Source organism: Drosophila subpulchrella, chromosome 2R (genome assembly GCF_014743375.2).
Source record: "Drosophila subpulchrella strain 33 F10 #4 breed RU33 chromosome 2R, RU_Dsub_v1.1 Primary Assembly, whole genome shotgun sequence".
Taxonomy (NCBI): Eukaryota; Metazoa; Arthropoda; class Insecta; order Diptera; family Drosophilidae; genus Drosophila; species Drosophila subpulchrella.
Window position 1 is genome coordinate 4,244,034 of NC_050611.1, and position 21,146 is coordinate 4,265,179.

The 21,146-nt window shown below is 48.6% G+C and overlaps 5 protein-coding genes across 8 annotated transcripts; 4 read left to right on the top strand and 1 right to left on the bottom strand.

The window, feature by feature from the left end:
• Nucleotides 1-1,719: 1,719 nt before the first annotated feature.
• On the top strand, nt 1,720-3,464 carry LOC119551686 (elongation factor Tu). The gene is made up of 3 exons (XM_037861150.1): nt 1,720-2,257; nt 2,324-3,089; nt 3,151-3,464. The coding sequence occupies exons 1-3, from the start codon at nt 1,853-1,855 to the stop codon at nt 3,348-3,350; spliced, it is 1,371 nt and encodes a 456-aa protein (XP_037717078.1). The 5' UTR covers nt 1,720-1,852; the 3' UTR covers nt 3,351-3,464.
• A 491-nt stretch (nt 3,465-3,955) lies between these two features.
• LOC119551683 (unconventional myosin-Vb) lies at nt 3,956-11,654 on the bottom strand. Of its 4 annotated transcripts, XM_037861143.1 has the most exons (18): nt 11,273-11,653; nt 10,085-10,898; nt 9,779-10,017; nt 9,220-9,708; nt 9,071-9,164; nt 8,773-8,999; nt 8,602-8,625; nt 8,238-8,351; nt 7,288-8,174; nt 6,704-7,230; nt 6,509-6,641; nt 6,243-6,340; nt 5,971-6,151; nt 5,399-5,911; nt 5,202-5,333; nt 4,614-5,142; nt 4,331-4,555; nt 3,956-4,271 (listed from the first exon to the last, which is right to left on the bottom strand). In XM_037861143.1, the coding sequence occupies exons 1-18, from the start codon at nt 11,300-11,302 to the stop codon at nt 4,128-4,130; spliced, it is 5,400 nt and encodes a 1,799-aa protein (XP_037717071.1). In that variant the 5' UTR covers nt 11,303-11,653; the 3' UTR covers nt 3,956-4,127. The 4 variants fall into 4 exon arrangements, with proteins under 4 accessions (XP_037717071.1, XP_037717072.1, XP_037717073.1 ...); XM_037861144.1 differs by lacking the exon at nt 8,602-8,625; XM_037861145.1 differs by lacking the exons at nt 3,956-4,271; nt 4,331-4,555; nt 4,614-5,142; ... (1 more) ...; nt 5,399-5,911; nt 6,243-6,340 and having other exon boundaries at nt 5,977-6,151; nt 11,273-11,654.
• A 258-nt stretch (nt 11,655-11,912) lies between these two features.
• On the top strand, nt 11,913-15,089 carry LOC119551684 (DNA replication licensing factor MCM4). The gene is made up of 7 exons (XM_037861148.1): nt 11,913-12,096; nt 12,165-12,478; nt 12,538-13,466; nt 13,526-13,897; nt 13,963-14,329; nt 14,388-14,840; nt 14,899-15,089. Exons 1-7 carry the CDS (start codon nt 12,024-12,026, stop codon nt 14,992-14,994), a joined length of 2,604 nt encoding a protein of 867 aa, XP_037717076.1. The 5' UTR covers nt 11,913-12,023; the 3' UTR covers nt 14,995-15,089.
• A 508-nt stretch (nt 15,090-15,597) lies between these two features.
• On the top strand, nt 15,598-17,887 carry LOC119551685 (mesoderm induction early response protein 1). Its single transcript, XM_037861149.1, has 3 exons — nt 15,598-16,377; nt 16,442-17,037; nt 17,107-17,887. The coding sequence occupies exons 1-3, from the start codon at nt 15,642-15,644 to the stop codon at nt 17,533-17,535; spliced, it is 1,761 nt and encodes a 586-aa protein (XP_037717077.1). The 5' UTR covers nt 15,598-15,641; the 3' UTR covers nt 17,536-17,887.
• Nucleotides 17,888-19,279: 1,392 nt separating this feature from the next.
• Nucleotides 19,280-21,146, top strand: LOC119549976. Its single transcript, XM_037858375.1, has 2 exons — nt 19,280-19,994; nt 20,064-21,146. Exons 1-2 carry the CDS (start codon nt 19,766-19,768, stop codon nt 20,903-20,905), a joined length of 1,071 nt encoding a protein of 356 aa, XP_037714303.1. The 5' UTR covers nt 19,280-19,765; the 3' UTR covers nt 20,906-21,146.

The following is a 21,146-nucleotide window of genomic DNA, read 5'->3' on the forward strand; positions in this document are numbered from 1 at the left end:
GACACAAATTTTGAAGTACGTGGTCCTCATAGGATTCACGGATGCCTGCCAGCACAATAAGCGCCGCTATGGCAGTGGAGCTAATCAAATAATTAATAATAATATAACAGCCCATAAATGTTAAATGCTTTTTAAAAACTTACCAAAAGCGCCTGGATAAATCCATTGGGAGGATATTTTTTGTTCTAACTTGCACCTGAACTAACAGAAAGTTTTAAGTTTCAATGCTGTTTAAAATGATGTTCCAATGGAACAAACACCTTTTGGTTTTGAGAGCCCGCCGACAACTGCGAAGATCCCAAATTTGTGTAGTCTTATTAGCAGCAAGAAATTCACTAGAAAGGTTATAACACCAGCAAAAACAATGCAGGAGGTGATAAACTATAGCCCTGCTTTTTCGGTTACTTTTAATTTTAATTCGAGAGAGATTAAATTTTCTTATATATAAATAACTTATAAAGTAGGTCTCCGCAAAAGTATCAGCTTAAACATATGTATATATGTATGTATGTATATAGTTGTCTGAGATTTCTTTCGAGCTTAGGACCTCTCATTAATTTAATCTCAAAACATTTTGGTATTGTATTGCTCGGGAAATGCCAGTACCATTAAGTTTAGGAAATAGGCTCCAGTGTCTTACATAAACAGCTTAAAGGTGGTGAGATGTTTTATCTTATAACTAATCATATAGTTCGGGGATTTGAACACTTCATTGGAAACTCTTCTTTACTGCCATGTTAAAAAAAATGTTTTTTTTTTATATGCAATTGGCTTATCAGAACGGGTCATGACTCCCCAAAACTAATGATCCCTCTTGGTGACAATAACCAAACGCTCAATGCTACTATATACATAAGAAGATCTGAGACAAGCCGTGAAGAAATTTAAAATCAGAATACTGAAATTATTTGACTTCTTCGATGTCAAACAGCGGTGTCAAATAAAAAGGATTTTATTTGTTTTTGGACAAACTTATGCACTCTTAAAAAAAATCACTCTCAAAACCGTTTTCACGATCTCAAATATATGTAAAAACAAAATAAATGTTCACGGCTTGGTGAACTACTTTTGTCCTAGAGACCTATGTACCCTTCACTTCTACTTCAAAATCGAACCATCCAGAAAAACAAACTTAAGAACACTTTCGTCTTAATTGGAGGAACGTTTGATTGAAAGCTTTGAACTGTTTTTTAAGGCTAATATGATATGAATAAGTAATTTATATATATTTTTAAAATTTATAAACTAAAATTGGGGATTTTTAGTTCGACAAATAAACATAATAACATAATACAAAATACTATCATTTGGTTACGGGTTTCCTGAACTGTTAAATTATATATCATTCACTTAACCCCATCAACACCATCTCAAACCCAACTACCGACCACGTCATGAAAATCATCTCATTCCTTGAAAAAGCTTCAAATTAAGTTCAAAATTAAAATTTAAAGAAAAATGTAATTAATTCCACACCTCAGGCGAGCTGAAGGCCTTAGCTGCTAGAGCTCTTAATTTAGTTAGCCTATAGTTTTTAACTTTAATCTAGCTTTATATAAATAAATAAATAAATAAATTATTTTTATATAACATAATAAACAATACTATCATTTGGTTACGGTATTCCTGAACTGTTAAATTGGCGAATTCAAATTGTACCACGGGCATTGGGGATTAGTAATATTTTCGATGTAATTTACCTATTTTAAAAGTCAAATAAAATTCCAATTCTCCCGGCTTATCAACATTTCAAAAATTTTGGTGCTTTTTAACACTGGCGAAGAACAGCTGTTCTTGTTTTGGTTGTTACGTGCTCTGCTCTGCAGCCGGATTGCGGATCTTCACGGGAGCGATGAGTGGACTGCTGCCAAAGTTGTGGCGTCAATGTGACGCAGGGTTCCTGCACCGGATCAACCAGGCACTGATCGGCGCCGGCGCCAAGCCAAACCGCTGGAGGGGAGCTCGTCTACTGGCCACCAATGCGGATAAAAATCCGGCAACCGGACTGCGAGAGTTACCGCACTGCAATGTGGGCACCATTGGGCACGTGGACCACGGCAAAACCACACTGACCGCTGCCATCACCAGGATCCAGTCCCAGAAGGGGCTGGCGGAGTACCTTTCCTACGACCAGATCGACCGGGCGCCCGAGGAAAAGGCGCGCGGCATAACCATAAATGCCTGCCACATTGGCTATGCCACCACGGAGCGCACCTACGCCCACACCGACTGCCCGGGTCATGCGGACTACATAAAGGTGAGGAGTCTTGAATCACATCTATATGATCAACTTATCTAACGTCTCTTCTCTTGAGAACCGCAGAACATGATCTCGGGCGCCTCCCAAATGGATGGCGCCATCCTGGTGGTGGCCGCCACCGATGGTCAGATGCCGCAGACGCGCGAGCACCTGCTGCTAGCCAAACAGGTGGGCATCCAGCGCATTATAGTCTTCATAAACAAGGCCGATTTGGTGGACCAAGAGGTGCTGGAACTGGTTGAAATCGAGATGCGAGAGATGTTGAGCGATTTTGGTTTTGATGGCGTTAATAGCCCCGTAATTTGTGGATCTGCCTTGCTGGCTCTTCGTGAGGACAAGTCCGAGTTTGGCGTTCCGTCCATTGAGAAGCTATTGGAGCACTGCGATTCCTACATACCAACGCCTCAACGCGATATCGCCTCACCATTCATCCTGCCCATTGACAATGCTTTTACGGTGCCCGGAAGAGGAACCGTGGTCGTGGGCACCATCAAAAGAGGTACCATTCCCCGGAACGCGGATGCCGATCTGCTGGGCTTCAATCAGAACCTAAAGACGAGCATCAGCGACATCCAGATCTTCCGGAAGAGCGTGCCCCAGGCGCAGGCGGGCGAAAATGTGGGCGCCCTGCTGAGAGGCATCAAGATATCCGCCGTGGAGCGGGGCATGCTGCTGTGTGCGACGGGCTCCGAGGATATTTCCAACCACTTTGAGGGCTCCATGTACCTTCTATCGCGCGCCGAGGGCGGACGCGTCAAGCCCATGCTCTCCAAATACATCCAGCAGCTCTTCAGCCAGACGTGGAATGTTCCGGCACGTATTGACATAGGTAAGATGCCATATGATATAAAGTCAAGATAAAATATTCATAAAAACTCATTTCATTTCAGTTCCAAGTGAAGCAATGCTGATGCCCGGGGAGCATGGCCAAGTGCGGGTCACCCTGCTGCGGAAAATGGTCATGACGCCGGGCCAAGCTTTCACGATTCGCGAAAACGGAGCCACGGTAGCCACCGGAATGGTCACGCAGCGCCTGCCATCCCTTGACCTGCCCAAGAACAAGTTATCAAAAGTGCTGGTGGATTGTTAACGACTCGCAATTATATTTGTAAAAATTCATAATGCTGATCCTTATACATGCGTACTTGATTTGTTAATATATATTTATGTGTTTAGGTAAATTGCTTAGAATGTTTCAAACAAATGCCAACGTATTTTAGGTTTGCTAATCTGTTTAATAGTCTTCTGACATGGCCGAGAAACACAAATAACAAGTTACAAGCTACACAGAAAATGAGAATACATAAATAGATGGAATTCAACAGCAATGCTTCGGTGTTCTCTATGAGTCTTAGTCTATCATCTGTAGTTTCGGTGTTACAAGCTTTTCTTTAAGGCAACAAATCGGCCTGGTTAAGTACATTCATTGTATGTATATATATATATATATTTATGTTCTAAGGTACAAGGTTCAGGCAAGGAATGCTCATTTTATGGTCGGAGTCTAACTCCCGGCTCTTATTGCGTTTCACATTTAAAGGTTGGTTCTTAACCTTCCATTGCTTTTGCTACAAATAGTTCGTACAACAAAAAACTAAACTTGGCAACTTGGGACGGGTGCCGTCGGAGACTCGAAATGGATACAAAAGGAATGCAAACAGGGGGTAAATTTAAACTAAACAGGAACTACACGGATTTCGGCAAAACTGCTCTAAGCATCGTTTCATTATCTAATAGATTTTCTAAATATAAGAACATTATTAGTTTCTACAATCGTTATACTCGTATAATACACAAAAAGAAAGCGGTGTGTCATGTCATCATAAATGGCAACGTTTTCGACCGACATTGGGCTATCCCACAACGCTCATATCTTTGTGAGAAACTCATCCAGGTTAAGATGTGACGGCAGATCAATATCCTCCAGCTTGATGTCGCTATACCTGAAGACCACCTTGAAGGGTTGAATGAACTTCTGGTCGATGGTAAATTCGTCGCTATTGCTCTTTTGCTGTAAGATAAAATTGGCCAATTAGGGGAACGTAAATTCAAAATATCTTTAAAACATACCATTTGTCGGGCATTCAGTTCCTTGGTCAGTTTTTCCATAAACACGTTCGTTATTTCACTCTCGTAGTCATCCAGCTTATAGGACTTCATCACCTTAAGGACCTGTGCCGTGCTCAGCGAGGTACACAGATCGCAGATGGTCTGAACATCCTGCTCGCTTTTCCGGGACTGCAGAAGCTGGGATACCTGATTCAGAGGCGCCAACGGTGCCAGCACATCGTTCGACTAAAATATCCAAAACATGTTAGTCTAGAAACATTGTTATTAAGGGAACTTGACTTACCATCTTCTTACTGCGCACCCAATCCTCGATGCAACCGATGTTATAGCGGATTATCATGCCCGTCTCCCACATGCAAATGTCGCCCCTCAGCATCAGGCAATTAAGCGCCACAGCGCACACAAAGTAAAGTAGTTGATGGAATATCTGCTCGGCATAGCAGTTGTCCAAGCCAAAGTGCTGGAACTGCTTATAGAAGTGCTCCAGCTGACCGATCAGTTGCTTCCAGGCCGGACCACCTCCATGCTCCGGCGACGAGGACGCTCCAATCGACGGGGCCCGACTACGCATCCCATGTGCCTGCCGTCCGCGCTGAATCTCATCGTTGTTGAGTATCGCTGGCACTATTTTTGGGTCCAACAGACCCTGAATCTGCATGATCAGCGCCTGGTACAGATTCACTATTAGATCAAGAATCACGCGACGGTACTCAAACAGATTAAAGTTCTTCAGCTGCTGTTGATTCTGCTTCTCAGTGTTGAACTTTACGTACTCCTCCACATCGCCGTATTGCTTCAAAAGATTCAGCAGTCTAAATGGGGAAAAGGGAATTTAGTAATCCTTGGTTCCGCAGAATTTTCCAGAACTTACGTTATGGAGTTGACGAGCCAAATAACGCGGTTCTCAATGGGATGCGGCGTGCGGTGCATTTTCTTGATCTGTATCACGAACTTGCTTAGCAACTCGCGCACATCATCGTCGGCATTGGTCAGATCGGTGTAACTGTTAGGAAAAAGTTGTCAAATTAATAAGGATTAACAATTTGTATTGTTGATTTAATAGCCCACCGAATACACATAAAGATGAGATAGGCTGGGAAACCAGGTAAAAGACCGACCACTGTGCGTGGAGTCAAGGCGCTCAGCAGGCGCTGCAGGATCTTGTCCAGATCGCTGCTGTGGAACTTCATGAGACCCTGCGGATTTTGAGACTTTTGCTTGGTCACATTTGCGCCCACGTCGGTGGCCGTGCCATTGGGCTTGTTGCGGCTCATCTCCTCCTCCAGCTTGTGCTCCAACTGTCCGCCATCCTGGCGATAAGCCTTCAGCTTGGCATGCGCCAGCTTGAGTTCCTCCTGCACGAGCAGGAACTCGGCCACAGCCTTCTGCAGTTCACGGCGCAGGTAGCGATCGTTCTGTTTCAGTGTGTCGACATTGGCGTCCTCGAACTCATCGAGGCTCTCGAAGATAACCTTCTGCAGCTCGTCCTTCTCTATGTTTAACCTTTCGATCTCCTGAGTCATCTCAATGAGCTTGCTGTTGTGCTCCTCAGTGATGGCCTTGAGCTCGGATTCCAGTTGACTGAGGATGGGGGAAGAACAAGTTTTAGTTTTGCATACACTCCTTGGAGTATCACCCACCGATTGATGAACTTCTGAGATTGGAATGCCTCCATCACCTCGTTGACATCGTTGCCCCGCAACTGAAGACTCTCCGGTTCGAGGGATCTCATGGACTGGCTCTGCTGCAGCAGGACCGCCTTCAGCTGGATGCACTCCTCGCGGCGCCTACGGACCTCTTCCTGCAACGCAGCATGCTGGGCTGAAATGGCAAAGAGTGGGAGGAGTGGGGAGAAAGGGACGAGGGTCAGTAGGACAACTCCGAGGGTCGCACGGCGTGCGCGGGCGGTTACCATTGAGCTCGTTGATCTCAACACCGTGCTTAATGCTGGTTCGCAGCTGATCGTACTCGCTGCGCAGTTTCTCGTTCTCTACCTCAAGCTCGGAGACGCTATGTGAGTGGTGGTCAGTGTGCGGCAGTAATACATGGATGTAGACAAATGGAGTTTTGTTCAAGTTTTAGTTGGGGTAGTAGTGCATGGAAGCCACACCGATCTCGGGTAGGATCTCGTGTCTACGCAGGCTCAGTATTCTGTTGGGGTAGGACCTAAACACTTACCGGAAGGAATCCTCGGTGGGCTTGTGGCGGCTGGCCAGCTTGATGTACTGCTCCTGTAGATTCTTGTGCTTCTGCTTCTCCTCCTCGAGAATGGCTCGTAACTTCACCACCATGCTTGTCGAGTCGTACGAATCTTGAAGAAAATGTATAAGATATTATTCACTCCACACATAGTTCTTAAAATAGTGGTCTCACAATTCTTGCTTAGCAGATCCGGCGGCCTATTGATATCCAGAGTATTCTTGGCCGAGGCGTAACCCACATCGTCCTCGTTCTGGCTGGAAGCGTTACTAGCCTTGCGCCCGTGCAAGCTGAAACTGCCGGCTGTGAGACGACTGAGCTCCTCCTTCAGCGTGTAGTTCTCGTTCTCGATCACCTCCTTGTCCTTAATTGCTCGCTGGTAGGCCTCGTTAAGCTCCCTGTTGTCAATCTCGGCCAGCAACCTGTCCTCCTGGTTGCGTTGGCTGACCTCTGCGTTCTTTGCCATCTCGATAATCTCGTCAATCTGGCGGCGCAGCTCCTCGTTTTCTAGGCGCCACGTCTGCTTCTGGCTGAGCCACTCCTCTTGCGCATGGCCGTTCTCCTCGAGCAGCTGCATCTTCTCATCCCGTTCCGCCTCCAGCTGTTTGTTGAGTGCTTCGATCAGCCGGTCCTTGTCCTGGCAGGCGGCCTTCACATTCTTGAATTCACCTTCCAGGGTCTTCTTCAGCTCAAGCTTCATTCTGCAAAATAAAAGAGATTGAATAAGGGGAATAACATTTTGTGCTTTTAATACAGACTTCAATACGCTGATCTCGCTGGTCTTGTGTTTCAAGTTACTGTTGTCGCGGTTCAGCTCATCGATGCGCTGCTGCATGGATATAATCTTGTTTTCCAGACCCATGTACTTGTTCTCTATGTGCTTGATGGTCTTGGCCTCGGCCTTCATGCGTTTGAACTTACGGCGGGCCAAAAACCTGCGAATTGCCGCCTGGCAAATGATGATGTTGCGCCGCCGCTTTTGGTAGGCTCGCCGCGCCAGGGCACCACGAACGAAACGCTGGATCTGAACCGCCCGGTAGTGATCCCTCATCGCATGGAACTTGCTACGGGCCATCATGCCGCGAGCGTAGGTCTGTATGCCGGAAATTGAATGGCGCAGGCGCAAATAACGACGACGGCACAACCAACCTCGAGCGTACTTCGACAGAATCAAGCCCGCGCGAGCCTCCCGCATCTTCTGGACACGCTGGCGGGCGAGAAAACCGCGTGCATGCCTCTGGATGCCATTGATCACCATTTGGAGGCGCAGGAACCGGCGTCGGTAGATGAATCTCCGCACCACTGACTGCACAATGGTGATGTACTTCTTGCGAAGATTTGCCCGCACCTGTTCAAGGAAGGCCACTTGGCCGGCGCGGAAGAAAATCTGTGTGTTGCCAAAGCGGTACTTATCCTCGTCCTGGATCCACTTCATCACAATGTTTTGGCATGACTGCTTCATGTCGTTCTTGTCGAGCTTGGAGCGGTAAACCAGCAGCTGGTAGCGCATATAGAAGTCAGGATAAAGCCACCTCGAGGGGAATCCCGCAGCGGAGATTCGCACCGTTTCCAGCACACCGCAGGCCCTCAGCTGCTGGATGATCTTGGCCGTTTCCCATTTAAAGGCAATCTTCTCATCGTTGGGCTGCGCGAAAAAATCATATTTTAAGGATACTTTTTAATTGTATATCAACATTTTAATTCTTACCTTAATGCAGCGCACATAGTGCGGTGTTGTAGCATGTAACGTGGATATCAGCGAAGCCAGACTCTCCTGGAACTGCGATCCTACGGTTTTCCTATGCTGCTTGGATGGTACCACCTTATAATAGGAAAATTACAGAATTAGTAGGGCAAATTGTGGAAATAGACAAACACACAATAAATGTTAAATTAAAATGAATGAATTAAATAGAGATTACATTTTAATTGTAATTTTCATATTAAAATCATTATTACAATGCTATAATCAAATTATGAAAATCTTGTTAAAGGATTATTAAAATTAAACACATGTGGTTAACTTTTCGGGTTAGTCATTTGCGGTAAGTTCAAATAAGTTGGTAACTAACTCTTCGTCGTGTGTCGTTCCCTTGCTGTTGGGCATTCCGAGGGAGTTGGCGGTGAGCGAACGACAAGCGTATGGAAAATACAAATAGCAATAAGACAACGATTACAAATGGACAAGGTATACAAAGCAGTTTGATTCAGAAGCTCCATCGCGCCATCGGGTAATCACAAACCTGTTTGCGGCCAGCACTGATCACGACACGACCGCCCAAAGTCGACGATTTGGCGGTATCCACGCTCAAGGTGTCTATTTCCTCGAGGGTCATCACCTGCTTGACCAGGGACATGTTGGACTCGCTCAGCACTTGGGTCAGCTCCTTGGAGACAGTGTCACGATTCTTTTCCAAGAACCCGTTCACGTCATATTCGACCGTGTCCGAGAAATGTTTGATGAAGAAGCCTGAAGGGAATTGAAATATTAATTCAGATATATACCAAATAAATATGGTAAAATATCAAAGATTCACTCACTTGTGGTGCCAAAGCGTGGCTTCTCGAAATGCGGAAATTTACTGCATTTTCCGATGAGCTTGCCAGCCCAACTTTCGTCCGAACCCTTGGGCATCTAAGGATTCACACAATTAGATACAGGTATTATTATAAAGTCCATCAGGTCCTACTCTACACTCCTCATCGAGGAGGTCCAGCACTCCCAGTCGAGATTCAATTAGGTCAATGCACGGCTGATTGTCGTAGAAGTCAATCATCGTCCAGGTGATGCCCTCCTTGAGATACTCCTCCTGCTCCAGTTTGAAGACATGCTGGTTGAACTGCTGCTGCAGCTTTTCGTTCGCATAGTTTATGCAAAACTGTTCAAACGAGTTCACCTCGAACGTTTCGAAGCCGTAGATATCGAGGACGCCAATGAAGCTGCACTGCTTGCTACCGTTGTTGAGGCTCTTGTTCAGCACACCGACAATGTACTGGAAAAGTTTCGCATAGATGTGCTTGGCCAGGGCGTCTCGCGCCGCCTGCGCCGCCTCAATGCTATTCGGTATCAGCACATATTCATTGACCGACTCTATCTTACGCATCAAAAGCCACCGACGCAGATCCTCGGCGCTCACCCGCAGCAGATCGCCGGTGATCTGCAGGTGGATGTCGTTATGCTACGGATGATTTTTCGTTAATACGTCGTATAAATGAAATGATAAACGGTGTTCGAAAGGTTTAGCTTACGAATATATCGCAGGAATCAGAGTCCTCTTCCTCGCTGCCTTCGGTAAACTTCTTGGACACTTGGATATTGCCCAAGTGGAGTATGCCTGCCAGGATCTTAACGATATCGGCTATCTGCTGAATGGAGAAGCCCAAAACAGTCATGGCCTGCACGGTTTCATTGAACTGGTCTGCATCCGAGACTCGTTCTATCTCCGGAGCACCACCCATGTTGAGGAACTGGAACTTGTCCTGGTGATCTGCAATAAGGGAAATATGTTAACTATATATTATTGGACTGAATTAAGGGAGCAGTTTCAGAGTTACCCAGCACCAATTCCGGGTACTTGGATCTCGCCGCGCACAGCTGGTAGAATATGTGGTAGTTGCGTTCGCCCTGCGCTTGGTACACCACCCGGGACTTCTCCAGCAGGTAGGTGTGCATGGTGGCCCCCTGCAGGTACATCACGCCCATCTGGTTGCGGAACAGCAGTTTGGTGAACTTGCCAAAGCGGGAGCTATTGTCGTTGCGGGTCGTCTTGGCATTGCCAAAGGCCTCCATGATCGGCGAAGATGCCAGCACCTTGCGCTCGACCTGCGTCTCGGACTCCGAGCCTCCGACGGCGGCGAAGTACCTCATGGCGTATTTAGCGGACACCGTCTTGCCCGCGCCCGACTCCCCGCTGACGATGATGCTCAGGTTGCAGTTTTCGCGCTCCAGTTTCGTATACGCCTCCTCCGCAAGGGCAAAGATGTGGGGCTCGAGATCGCCCATGGCATGACCCCGGTAGGCCCGGATGATGCTCGGCCCGTACAGCGGCATCTCCGCATACGGATTGATGGCCACCAGAATGATGCCGCAGTAGGTGTAGATAATCTGGCGCTCGCAAAAGCGGACACGCAGATTGTGCAACACCCCCGGCTCATGCAGGTAGGACAGAGTGGTGAGGTCGTTCTGTCCCACCAGAATGGCCGGATTGCGCAAGGGGGGCAGGTCGCTGCCATCGGCCTTTAGCTTGACCTCCTTGAGGCTCCCGGACTCGGTGCAGATCTTCAGGAAGCCGGCGCCCTTGCGGTAGCTCTCCTCCAAGGTGGCACTCTCCCACACCTGCTCCGCATGCGGCACCCAGATCTTGGCGCCCTGCGAAAGAGATATGGACGATTAGTAGGTGTCGTGACCTGTACTTAACCCCAATCCCCCGCCAGAGACGCTACCCAATGCGGTGTCTTATCAACCAGGCTTATCGCACAGCCCGTTCCCGTGCCGATAAGACAGCTCTCTGTGATTCATAGCCAAACATTTTTCGGGGGGCTGCGATGCAGTCATCAATGGCTAATCACCTGTCATGGGAACAAATCAGGGCCAATACCTGGAGAACGGGCCACACTCACGAACACACTCACAAAATCTCGTTATGGGTGCAATTTTATATTGGCACCAATTGCAGACGACACCGACACCGCCGCAATCTGCCACGATGCACTTGTGGGGCATCAATATATACTGTGTAATACCTGCGCATATAGCATCTCCTCGCTCGACATGGTTCCACTTGCTCCTTCTGCTCCCACTCCTACTCCTCCGCTTGCTCTTCCTTCTCCGTCCTCTGCTCTCCTTCTTCCTACTCCGCGTGAGTGTGAGTTGGGCTCATAAATCCCGTTAGCTTGATTCCCTTTTCTGTTTTGGTTGCTCTTTTTTTCCAGGCCCTGGCAGCCGTTTTTAAATGACCATTTTCGTTGACTTTTTGTGGTGGTTTACTTAAAATTTGCAATCCAAATGTGCTTAAAATTAGTTATATGAAATTTACGAAAACATTGATAATTTCAGGATCACAAATCAAAATGTGAGAAAAACAAACAAACTTCCGTCTCTGTCACCGACCGACTAACTGATGTTTTGTTGTTGCCAAAAGGGCAGGGTTGCCAAAGGGCCTGCAGTTTGGGCCAGGTTTAAAAAGTGGGTTCATTTCCATTGGGGGATATTGTAATACACAAAATGTCATGCGAAAATGATAAAATATTGGTTGACAGACTTTATTTTCGTGTGAAAAACCCCCGAGAAACCCTTAAACATTTGGCGCGCAATGTCCTGCAGTGTGTTTTACAACACTGGGTTACTCACCAAACGGTTCTTGTCAGCACTGGAACTCGCATTTTCCCGCCAATTTCCACTTGGGCTGCTGCGACACCGCATCGTCTGAAAATTGCTCACAACAGCTCCAGTTTTCGTGCAGGACAGATTGAATAAATATACAGCTCTAAGGAAATGTCAAGTCCCGCTCGTTCGCCCAGTGTTGGGGCTGCCACGCCCAAACAGGGAGCCCGCACGCCCACCAGAGGTGAGTGTTCTGTTTGCGTGCCAAAAAGTGTGTTCTGTTTTGCACAGTCCGCGTCTCTTTGCCCACAGGCATTGCTTCCCAGGATGTGGAGACGCCCATGCGCATGGGTCCCGGCAGGGCAGGAGGCCGACCCTCGGACAACATCAGTTTGCCGCCCACTTCGCCGGGGAACATTAGTTTGCCGGCCACCAGTCCGGCTCGAGGATTGGGAGCCAACATGAGCGAGATCGATCTCAGTTCGCCGCTCAACTACGGCACGCCCAGCTCAATGGGCTCGATTCGCACTCCGCGTTCCGGAATACGAGGAACTCCGTTGCGGGCACGTCCTGATATCCGGACGGACAAGCGCATTCGCCAGGTTGCCATTGGCGGAGGCTCGGGGGTAAGTTCAAGGCTGCAGCTCGTTGTTAGAATCTTAACTGACTTCCGCTCCTTCTGCAGCTGGAACCCATCCCAGAGAAGGGCTCTGAGACCACCGATCCCGTATCTGAATCCTCCCAGGCACCGCAGCTCGTTGTCTGGGGCACCAATGTGGTTGTCAGCCAGTGCAAGTCCAAGTTCAAGTCCTTCATAATGCGCTTCATTGATCCGGGTGCGGAGCAAGACGAGATCACCGAGAACATTGATGTTAACCAGCCGCTGTATCTGCAAAAGCTGGAGGAGATTCACACATTGGAAGAGCCCTATCTGAATCTCAACTGTGCCCATCTCAAGACCTTCGATCAGGACTTGTACCGCCAGTTGATCTGCTACCCGCAGGAGGTTATTCCCGGATTCGATATGGCCATCAACGAGATGTTCTTTGAGCGATATCCGGCCGCCCTTCTGGAGCACCAGATTCAGGTGCGCCCCTTTAACGCTGACAAGACACGCAACATGCGCGCCTTGAATCCTGAGGACATGGACCAGCTGATCAGCATCAGCGGCATGGTCATCCGCTCGTCGAACGTCATTCCGGAGATGCGGGAGGCCTTCTTCAGCTGCAACATATGCTCCTTCAGCACCACCGTTGAGGTGGACCGCGGTCGCATCAACCAGCCCACGCTGTGCACCAACTGCAACACGAACCATTGCTTCCGTTTGATCCACAACCGATCGGAGTTCACGGACAAGCAACTCGTCAAGCTGCAGGAGTCCCCGGATGACATGGCAGCCGGCCAGACTCCGCACAATGTGCTGCTGTATGCCCACAATGATTTGGTGGACAAAGTGCAGCCAGGTGATCGTGTCACAGTCACTGGCATCTACAGAGCCACGCCCCTAAAGACCGGTGGCCTCAGTTCTTCTGTGAAGAGCGTGTACAAGACCCATGTGGATGTGGTTCACTTCCGCAAGGTGGACAACAAGCGACTGTACGAAGAGGAGGAGGGGTAAGCATGTCCTAGTTGGAAATCGCGGATAGCATTTCCTCATATAAAATATATTTTAGCAAGGATCACATCTTCCCGCCAGAGCGCGTTGAGCTGCTGCAGCTACTGGCCAAGAAGCCGGACATTTATGACCGCCTGGCCAGGGCCATTGCGCCATCCATTTACGAGAACGACGACATCAAGAAGGGCATATTGCTGCAGCTTTTTGGCGGCACTAAGAAGAAGCATGCCACTCTCGGTCGTCAGAACTTTAGATCGGAAATTCACCTCCTGTTGTGCGGTGATCCAGGTACATCCAAGTCCCAGATGCTGCAGTACGTCTTCAATCTCGTGCCCAGATCGCAGTACACTTCCGGTCGCGGTTCTTCGGCTGTGGGTTTGACCGCCTATGTGACCAAGGACCCGGAGACTCGCCAACTGGTCCTACAAACGTGAGTATAAAGTGATGGCTAACAATTTGAATTGAGTTATAACCCCATGGTTTCTTTATTTTCAGGGGTGCACTGGTTTTGGCCGACAATGGTGTCTGTTGCATCGACGAGTTCGACAAGATGAACGACTCTACCCGCAGCGTGTTGCACGAGGTGATGGAGCAGCAGACGCTGAGTATTGCCAAGGCGGGAATTATCTGTCAGCTGAACGCAAGGACCTCCATCCTGGCAGCGGCCAATCCTGCCGAGTCGCAGTGGAACAAGCGCAAGAACATTATTGATAATGTGCAGCTGCCGCACACACTGCTCTCCCGTTTCGATTTGATCTTCCTGGTCCTGGATCCCCAGGATGAGGTCTTCGACAAGCGCCTGGCCAGCCATTTGGTGTCACTGTACTATGTGACACGTCACGAGGAGGAGGATACGATGTTTGTGAGTAGCTTTGAGATATTTCTATTTGCGGAATGTTAATATTTTAAAAAATTTTCAGGACATGAGCGTGCTGCGTGACTACATCGCCTATGCCCGCGAGCATCTGTCGCCCACTTTGTCGGATGAGGCGCAGCAGCGACTGATTCAGGCCTACGTTGATATGCGAAAGGTCGGCGCCGGTCGTGGCCAGATCTCTGCCTACCCACGTCAGCTGGAGAGTCTTATCCGGCTGTCGGAGGCGCACGCTAAGGTTCGGCTCAGCAGCCAGGTGGAATTGTTGGACGTGGAGGAGGCTTGGCGACTTCATCGCGAGGCTCTCAAGCAGTCTGCCACGGATCCCCTATCCGGCAAGATCGATGTGGGCATTCTCACCACCGGTCTGTCCACTGCTGCTCGCAAAAAGCGCGCGGATCTGGTGGCGGCCATTAAGGAGAACCTCAAGAAGAAGGGCAAGGTTCTCACAGTTCCCTACCAGAAACTTTTCAACGATATCAAGGAGGGTTCCCAAATTGTAAGTACTTATTTCTTTATTTTTAAAACGACATAATTTAAATTACTATTTACTTCAGATGATCACACGGGAGCAATTCGAGGATGCTCTAAAGGAGGTTCAAGACGAAGGCGCCATTGTTGTCATGGGAAAGAACACCATTCGCATTTGTTAATTTTATACTATTTATCTCATTCGGATCCATTAACTCACTCATTCCTATTTTTAAGAGCATCTACAAAAATGTTTTCAATAAAATACGTCCAGTTACGTTTTATTGTGTTTCTTATTACTGGTTAAAGTTATTTTTAAGACGTTCCTAGTATACGTAGTGTTCAAGATAAAACCTTTTTTGGGAGCTTATTTGTTGTTTTGAATCATGGCGTAATCTTAAAATATAAACAAAATTTACATTTTTGTGCGGGCTTAATAAATACAAATAAATATGGATCTGTTGATAAGTTTTTTTAATGCCTTTTTTTATTTTATGTTTAATAGTATAGTTTGAAATTTGTTATCAAACAACTTTTGATTATTGATTTTCTTAGTTCGAACATTTTTCTAAAAATACAGGTACTTATCCGCCAGCTGCACTGACATATTAACCTTATTTTGCACTTTATTCAGTCTAGACTACATGATAAAGTAAAAATTATATGCAACAGATGATATGACCAGAATTCTACAAAAGACCATTTCGAAATCATTGGGAGTCCCCTAACCATAAAGAATACCCCAGTTGTGCCATTTTTTAGTGAATTTCCGCTAGCGAGTTGCAGATATTTTGGCGCTCTGGCCGCTGCCACATTGTGTGTACGGAAAATGATGGAGTTCGGGAAATCGTCGGAGCACTCCCAACACAGCGCCTCCGAGGCGTCGGCGGACTCCGGCAGCCTGGCCAACAGCGACCTGGCCGTGACGCCCACCAAGCGGGAGCGCCGCAAGTCGCCGGCCACCAGTTCGGACAACACCAGCACCAGCGTCCAACCGCCCATGTCGCCGACCTCCTCGGTGGCGGACACCACCTTTGAGCCCACCATCGACATGATGGTCAACGACTTTGACGACGAGGCCACGCTGAACGAGGAGGAGGCTCTGGCCGACATGGAGGCGCACAGCGCCGAGGACGAGATAGCCACGCTGCGCGAGGAGAGCGAGATGCCCATCGAGGAGCTGCTGGCCAAGTATGGCGGCTCAGCTCCATCGCCGGCGGTCAGCAGCTCAAACCGCTCCGGCAGCAGTTCGCGGCGAGCTCGGCGGGCCACCAAGCGCCAGTACCAGGAACTGGACACGGAGATGGCTCATACTTCCACCTCCACCTCTAGCAACGCCTCGCAGCTGGAGAAACACGATAGCTTGGAGCAGGAGGAACCGAAGGAGTTGCCGGACAAGCTTGCTTCTCCCATTGAAACAGCAGAAGTGTCGTCCATGGACACAGAGGAAGCTCCACCGTCTGAGGGCTCCAAGAAACAGCATCGCTCCCACTTGTTGGATCTGTATCCAGATGAATCCTTCACCGATATGACGCCCACCTGTGGCGGCGAGGAGACCGAAAGATGTAGGTTTTCAACCAATCCCCGAAAGAAACTAACTAACACTTATATTATGTAACCCTTTTGTAGTCACTCCACTGCAGACGCTATTTGACGAAGTGGAGGCGGAAGAGGAGGAGGAAAGCGAGTCGGAGATGGACGATGCCCGGAAGATCATCATGGTGGGCCACGACTATCAGGCCGAGATTCCCGAGGGGCTCTCGCAATATGGCGACATATTGCCTTACGAGAACGAGGATCAGTTGATCTGGGAGCCCAGCCAAGTCAGTGAACGCGAGGTTGAGGAATATCTGGCCAAGATCCAGGAAACAAGATCAATAGTTCCGCCGGAAGGTGGTGCAGACGCTGCGGCTGGTGAGGAAGCTGCAGTAACAGGTGCTAATGCTGAAACTCCGGCTCCTACTCCCGCTCCGACTACGCCCCCCAAGGCTCCGCCAACGTCCAGTGCCGTCGGCGATCAGGAGGTGGTGGTGAAGGACAACGAACAAGCGCTCCATCTGCTCGTCCAGTGCGGTTACGATTTTAAGGAGGCTCTGCGACGCAAGCGTATGAATGTCCTGCCCCTCACCGACACCATGAGCAGCTGGTCCGAGGACGAGTGCCTGAAGTTCGAGGAGGGCATCCAGCGGTTCGGCAAGGACTTCTATCAGATCCGTCAGAACCAGGTAAAGGACCGTATCTCGCCAGCCGATCGCCCCTAGCGAGTAATCTGTGGGCTCGTTGGGCTCTTTCAGGTGCGCACCAGAACCATGCGCGAGCTGGTCCAGTTCTACTACCTGTGGAAGAAGAGCGAGCGCAGGGATCAGAGCTTTGCTTTAAATGACACCATCGATCACATGGACGTCTTCATCAACGAGGCGGGCGCCGGTAATGGGAGTGGTAATGGAAATGGTGCTGGGACTGGAGCCGGAACAGCTAACAGCAATGGCAGCTTGTCCCCCCACAGCAGCAATGGTCACAGCAACGGGGACTTGTCCGCCCTGGAGCGAGACCCCGTCGCCTGTCCGCGAAAGCCCGCCTCGAAGAGTTATTCCATTATGACAGGGAGTCAGGCGGCAGGAAATACACCTGGGGGAAGCCGCAAGCGGGGCACATCCGCTTCAGTGCCCCTGGAAGACGAGGATAACAACGTCGAGGAGGAACCCAATGTGGCCACTGTGTAAACGACACCACATCATTGATATCATCACCGAGCGCAGGCGCTTTCGATTGTGCCAGGCAAAGTATTAGCAGGGCGCTTCATTACCATTACCACTCACTATAAATATGCATACTGTACGTGTAGAATATACCATATGTCTAAACATATATATTCCAGATTCTTAAATCGACAACTCTCATACCCCGTAAAGAATTTCTCTATTGTTAAGTGTAGTAAGATTCGTCTACTTGTTACATGTGCGTGTGGATTCCGGAACCAAGTACTTATCGCTTATATATACAATATATTTTCGCTCAATCCTTGAGTTTCGTTGAATGTCAATAAATGTAATATGTATATCTGTGAAGTCAATACTCGATCGTGTTTTCAAAGTTTAATTGTTTTCCCCCAGTGTGTTAAAGAAATGTCCTGCGATATAAGATCAATTCCAATATCTGTCCTTTATTCAAATCCGTTTCGAACTTACATAAGTTAAGGAAACACGGTTGTCCTTTATGAACTATGAACATATGTAACTAATCCACCGAAGCATTGCGGAATCATAAGAGAGTTACGGATCACATTCGTAGAGGAAAGTTGAATAATTTTTTTAAGGTATTTGGTAAAAAGCATTTCGGAAAATGTTGTACCAACATAAATATTATTTCTTTTATTTATTTTCAATGTAAAATTAGAATCTATTCAAGTTTTTTTTCCAAATCAACACTTAATAATCTTTGTAACAAAGGAAGTTAAAATGTTTTCGTATATTTTCCCTAAAAAAACCTATTTATTGTTTCCTGAAAATTTCGGAGATTATTAGCATTAACTCTTATTAAGACAAACTCAAGGATTCAATTCATCTACATCCTCTTTGCCAGAGATAAACTCGAAGTACAAGCCCCGTATTCCTTATAAGTTAACCGGATTGAAAACAAAGAACCGGTCCGTACGTTTGTATGTACATACGTGTATCTGAATGTCTGTATCTTGATCCCCAGTTTTCTTCGCAAGACGTTCTTGAAAATGGCCAATTACGGTGTTGGGTTCCCACTTATTGGCCGGCTGTCCGTCCAAGTATGTCTTGTCTATGTATGTATCTGTGTGTGAGTATACGTATTCGTATACGAATACGAATTGCGGCGAGGATCAAATGTCAAGCTGAAACCCAACCGCAAAGCTACAGATCCGATAAATAACCCGGTCGCCAATTGTCGTGTCTGCTTCACTTGCATTTTCGCAGTCTCAAGAAGAGGAGACTTAACCCGAAACGTGCAAAGTATGTAGATATAAACACATACATACGGACAACGGATACAGTCTTCGGTTCCAGGCTCACGATCGTTCCAGCTAGAGCTTTTGTTCCCACACACCCTCGTGTATATCTGTACATCTGTGTGTATGTCGTGGCTGTGGCTCCACTGGCGTGGCGTGAATTTTGTACGTTCACTCCAGCTCCATTTCCATTTCCAAGCAGCCCAGCCAGCCGACCGTAGTAAAATCCAGTTTTGATAAAAATAAACAAAGTACGCTACACCGCGCTCTATACGCTATACTATGAATTTCCAGCCTTAGCGGCAGGGTCACCTGGAAAAAGGATCTCTTTTGCGGGGGAGGGGGATGGAGGCTTTCCCTTCATTGGAGTTAATGGAAAGAAAATCCGTTAAGAGAGAGGAAATGACATGTCCGCTCAAGTCGAAAATGCTATTGCTATAGCCAAGGCAGAGCATATTGGATTCGTTACGGCGGGCGAACAACGGCGAAGTTAACAACCGTAAAAAGCGCAAATACGACTCAGAGAGTTGCGGCCAGCCAGAGCCAGCGGAAGCTTAACATCCGGATAATATTGCCAGGCAGCTCAGTTGTTGTTGTTCTGCTGCCTCGCCTGCTTCTGCTTCTTCTTCGTCGTCGCCTGCTTCTTCATCGGTCTTCGTTTCGGTGGCAAAGCCTGTTGCTCAAGCCTCTCTCCTTCTGCCTCTGCTTCTCCTCCTTCCCGTTCCGTCCCATCTCCTCCGCCTCTGCCACCGCCTCCGTCCGCTCTTTCCACGATTCTCTCTCGGCACCGCACCGCCAAAAGGCACGTAAACTGGTTGTTGCTGTGCTGGTTGGCCGTACACTTCGTGGTGCCCGTACTTTTCGGATCGTATTCTCAGTGCTGCCTGAGCGCTTGAGCTGCGCGAGTCGCTGGAATCGGAAATCGCATTGGAATCGGAACTGGATATCGGAAATTGGCCACTCGAACGGATCTGGACATGGAGCTGGCCTACAATGCGTCATCGTCGGCGGCCTCTGCCGCCGCCTCTGCCTCCGCCTCCTTCGCGTTCACCAATACCGCCAAGCTACCCATCGAAACGGTGAAGCGCCTCATTGCCGCCGTCTCACGACGTCCCATGTTGTGGCTTCGCAACAACGCCAATGGCCAGAAGCGCAGCGACATCACGCCCGTTTGGTTCGAGGTGGGTCAAGATGTCAATCTGCCAGGTAACTAAACCATCCATCTATCTATCTATCTGCTATCTCTAAAATAATACCCCTACCTCCCCTGTGCAGCCGACATCTGCCGCATCAAGTGGGGCCACCTGAGGGACAACTTTCGCAAGGTGTACATCCGCAATAACCTGTCCAATGAGACGCCCTCCTCGTGGCGCTTCTACAACGACATGCGGTTCATGGAGCCGGCCGTTCATGAGAACATCATGCGGCAGACGCGGAGCAGCAGCAAGAAGCATCCGCCTGGCCATTGGACGGAGAACAACAATGTGCTAGGCCCGGACAAGTATGACTCCATGCCCATTGTAGCCACGGAGCCCATTTGCGAGCTGAGCCACAGCTACGATTCGGAGCTGCATCAGCCCAGCTTCTCGGACATCAGTTCGTTCTTCGAGGATCGCGAGTGCCAGCCGCCGGAGACCAAGCGGTTCAAGCTGGAACCACATCAGCGGGAGGAAGAGGAGGATCAGGAGGAGGATGACGATGATTTTGATGAGGATGCTGCCTCGGAGAACTTGGAGGAGGATCGAGGCAATCGCACGGAGGCTGCCAATTCCGGGGTATTCACCATAGAGGTGCTGGACGACGATGAGGAAATGGAGCAGGCTGTGACCAACAAGGCCAAGGCGCACCGCAGCAGTCACAGCTCCAGCCTAAAGAGCGAGCCGGAGGCCAAGGTGTTCTCCAACTCGCAGTCCCCCTCCTCCGATCTGCCCTTCAAGTACATCAGCACGGATGCGGCCACCAATACGGATCCCACGGGTGGCGATCTCCAGGACGAGGCGGATCGCATGTTCCTGCTCAGTCTGATGCCCTTCTTGCAGAGATTGGACAACCGTCGGCGGCTGCGCGTGCGCCAAAAGCTGCAGAACGTGCTCATCGAGGAACTGGAGTTCGGCTGACCGTGTGGATCTTCAGGATTTTCGGGGGAATGTCCGGGGGAGATGTACTTTATAAGCCTAGCTTACAGTATTATAAGAACGCGACTGACTAACTCTGTGGATCTGCCTACATACGTAGCATGTAATCAGTATTCCGGCCTGCCTTCCTTCATGCAAACACACTTCCATACATACCATTTTACATTACAATACCTACAATCATACACTTGTACGTTTTAAATAGACGATCACGCCAGCATAA

Excerpts from the sequence above, each read along its gene's own strand:
- LOC119551683 (XM_037861143.1), bottom strand. The coding sequence starts at position 11,302 with ATGTCGAGCGAGGAGATGCTATATGCGCAG. Across the intron at positions 8,352-8,601 it reads GGAACGACACACGACGAAGA|GTGGTACCATCCAAGCAGCA; the intron begins GTTAGTTACCAA and ends TCCTATTATAAG. Across the intron at positions 5,143-5,201 it reads TGGCTCGTCAACTCCATAAC|ACTGCTGAATCTTTTGAAGC; the intron begins GTAAGTTCTGGA and ends TTCCCCATTTAG.
- LOC119551685 (XM_037861149.1), top strand. The coding sequence starts at position 15,642 with ATGATGGAGTTCGGGAAATCGTCGGAGCACTCCCAACACAGCGCCTCC. Across the intron at positions 16,378-16,441 it reads CGGCGAGGAGACCGAAAGAT|TCACTCCACTGCAGACGCTA; the intron begins GTAGGTTTTCAA and ends ACCCTTTTGTAG. Across the intron at positions 17,038-17,106 it reads ATCAGATCCGTCAGAACCAG|GTGCGCACCAGAACCATGCG; the intron begins GTAAAGGACCGT and ends GGGCTCTTTCAG.
- LOC119549976 (XM_037858375.1), top strand. The coding sequence starts at position 19,766 with ATGGAGCTGGCCTACAATGCGTCATCGTCGGCGGCCTCTGCCGCCGCC. Across the intron at positions 19,995-20,063 it reads TCAAGATGTCAATCTGCCAG|CCGACATCTGCCGCATCAAG; the intron begins GTAACTAAACCA and ends TCCCCTGTGCAG.
- LOC119551686 (XM_037861150.1), top strand. The coding sequence starts at position 1,853 with ATGAGTGGACTGCTGCCAAAGTTGTGGCGTCAATGTGACGCAGGGTTC. Across the intron at positions 2,258-2,323 it reads GTCATGCGGACTACATAAAG|AACATGATCTCGGGCGCCTC; the intron begins GTGAGGAGTCTT and ends TGAGAACCGCAG. Across the intron at positions 3,090-3,150 it reads TCCGGCACGTATTGACATAG|TTCCAAGTGAAGCAATGCTG; the intron begins GTAAGATGCCAT and ends ATTTCATTTCAG.
- LOC119551684 (XM_037861148.1), top strand. The coding sequence starts at position 12,024 with ATGTCAAGTCCCGCTCGTTCGCCCAGTGTTGGGGCTGCCACGCCCAAA. Across the intron at positions 12,479-12,537 it reads CCATTGGCGGAGGCTCGGGG|CTGGAACCCATCCCAGAGAA; the intron begins GTAAGTTCAAGG and ends CTCCTTCTGCAG. Across the intron at positions 14,330-14,387 it reads AGGAGGAGGATACGATGTTT|GACATGAGCGTGCTGCGTGA; the intron begins GTGAGTAGCTTT and ends AAAAATTTTCAG.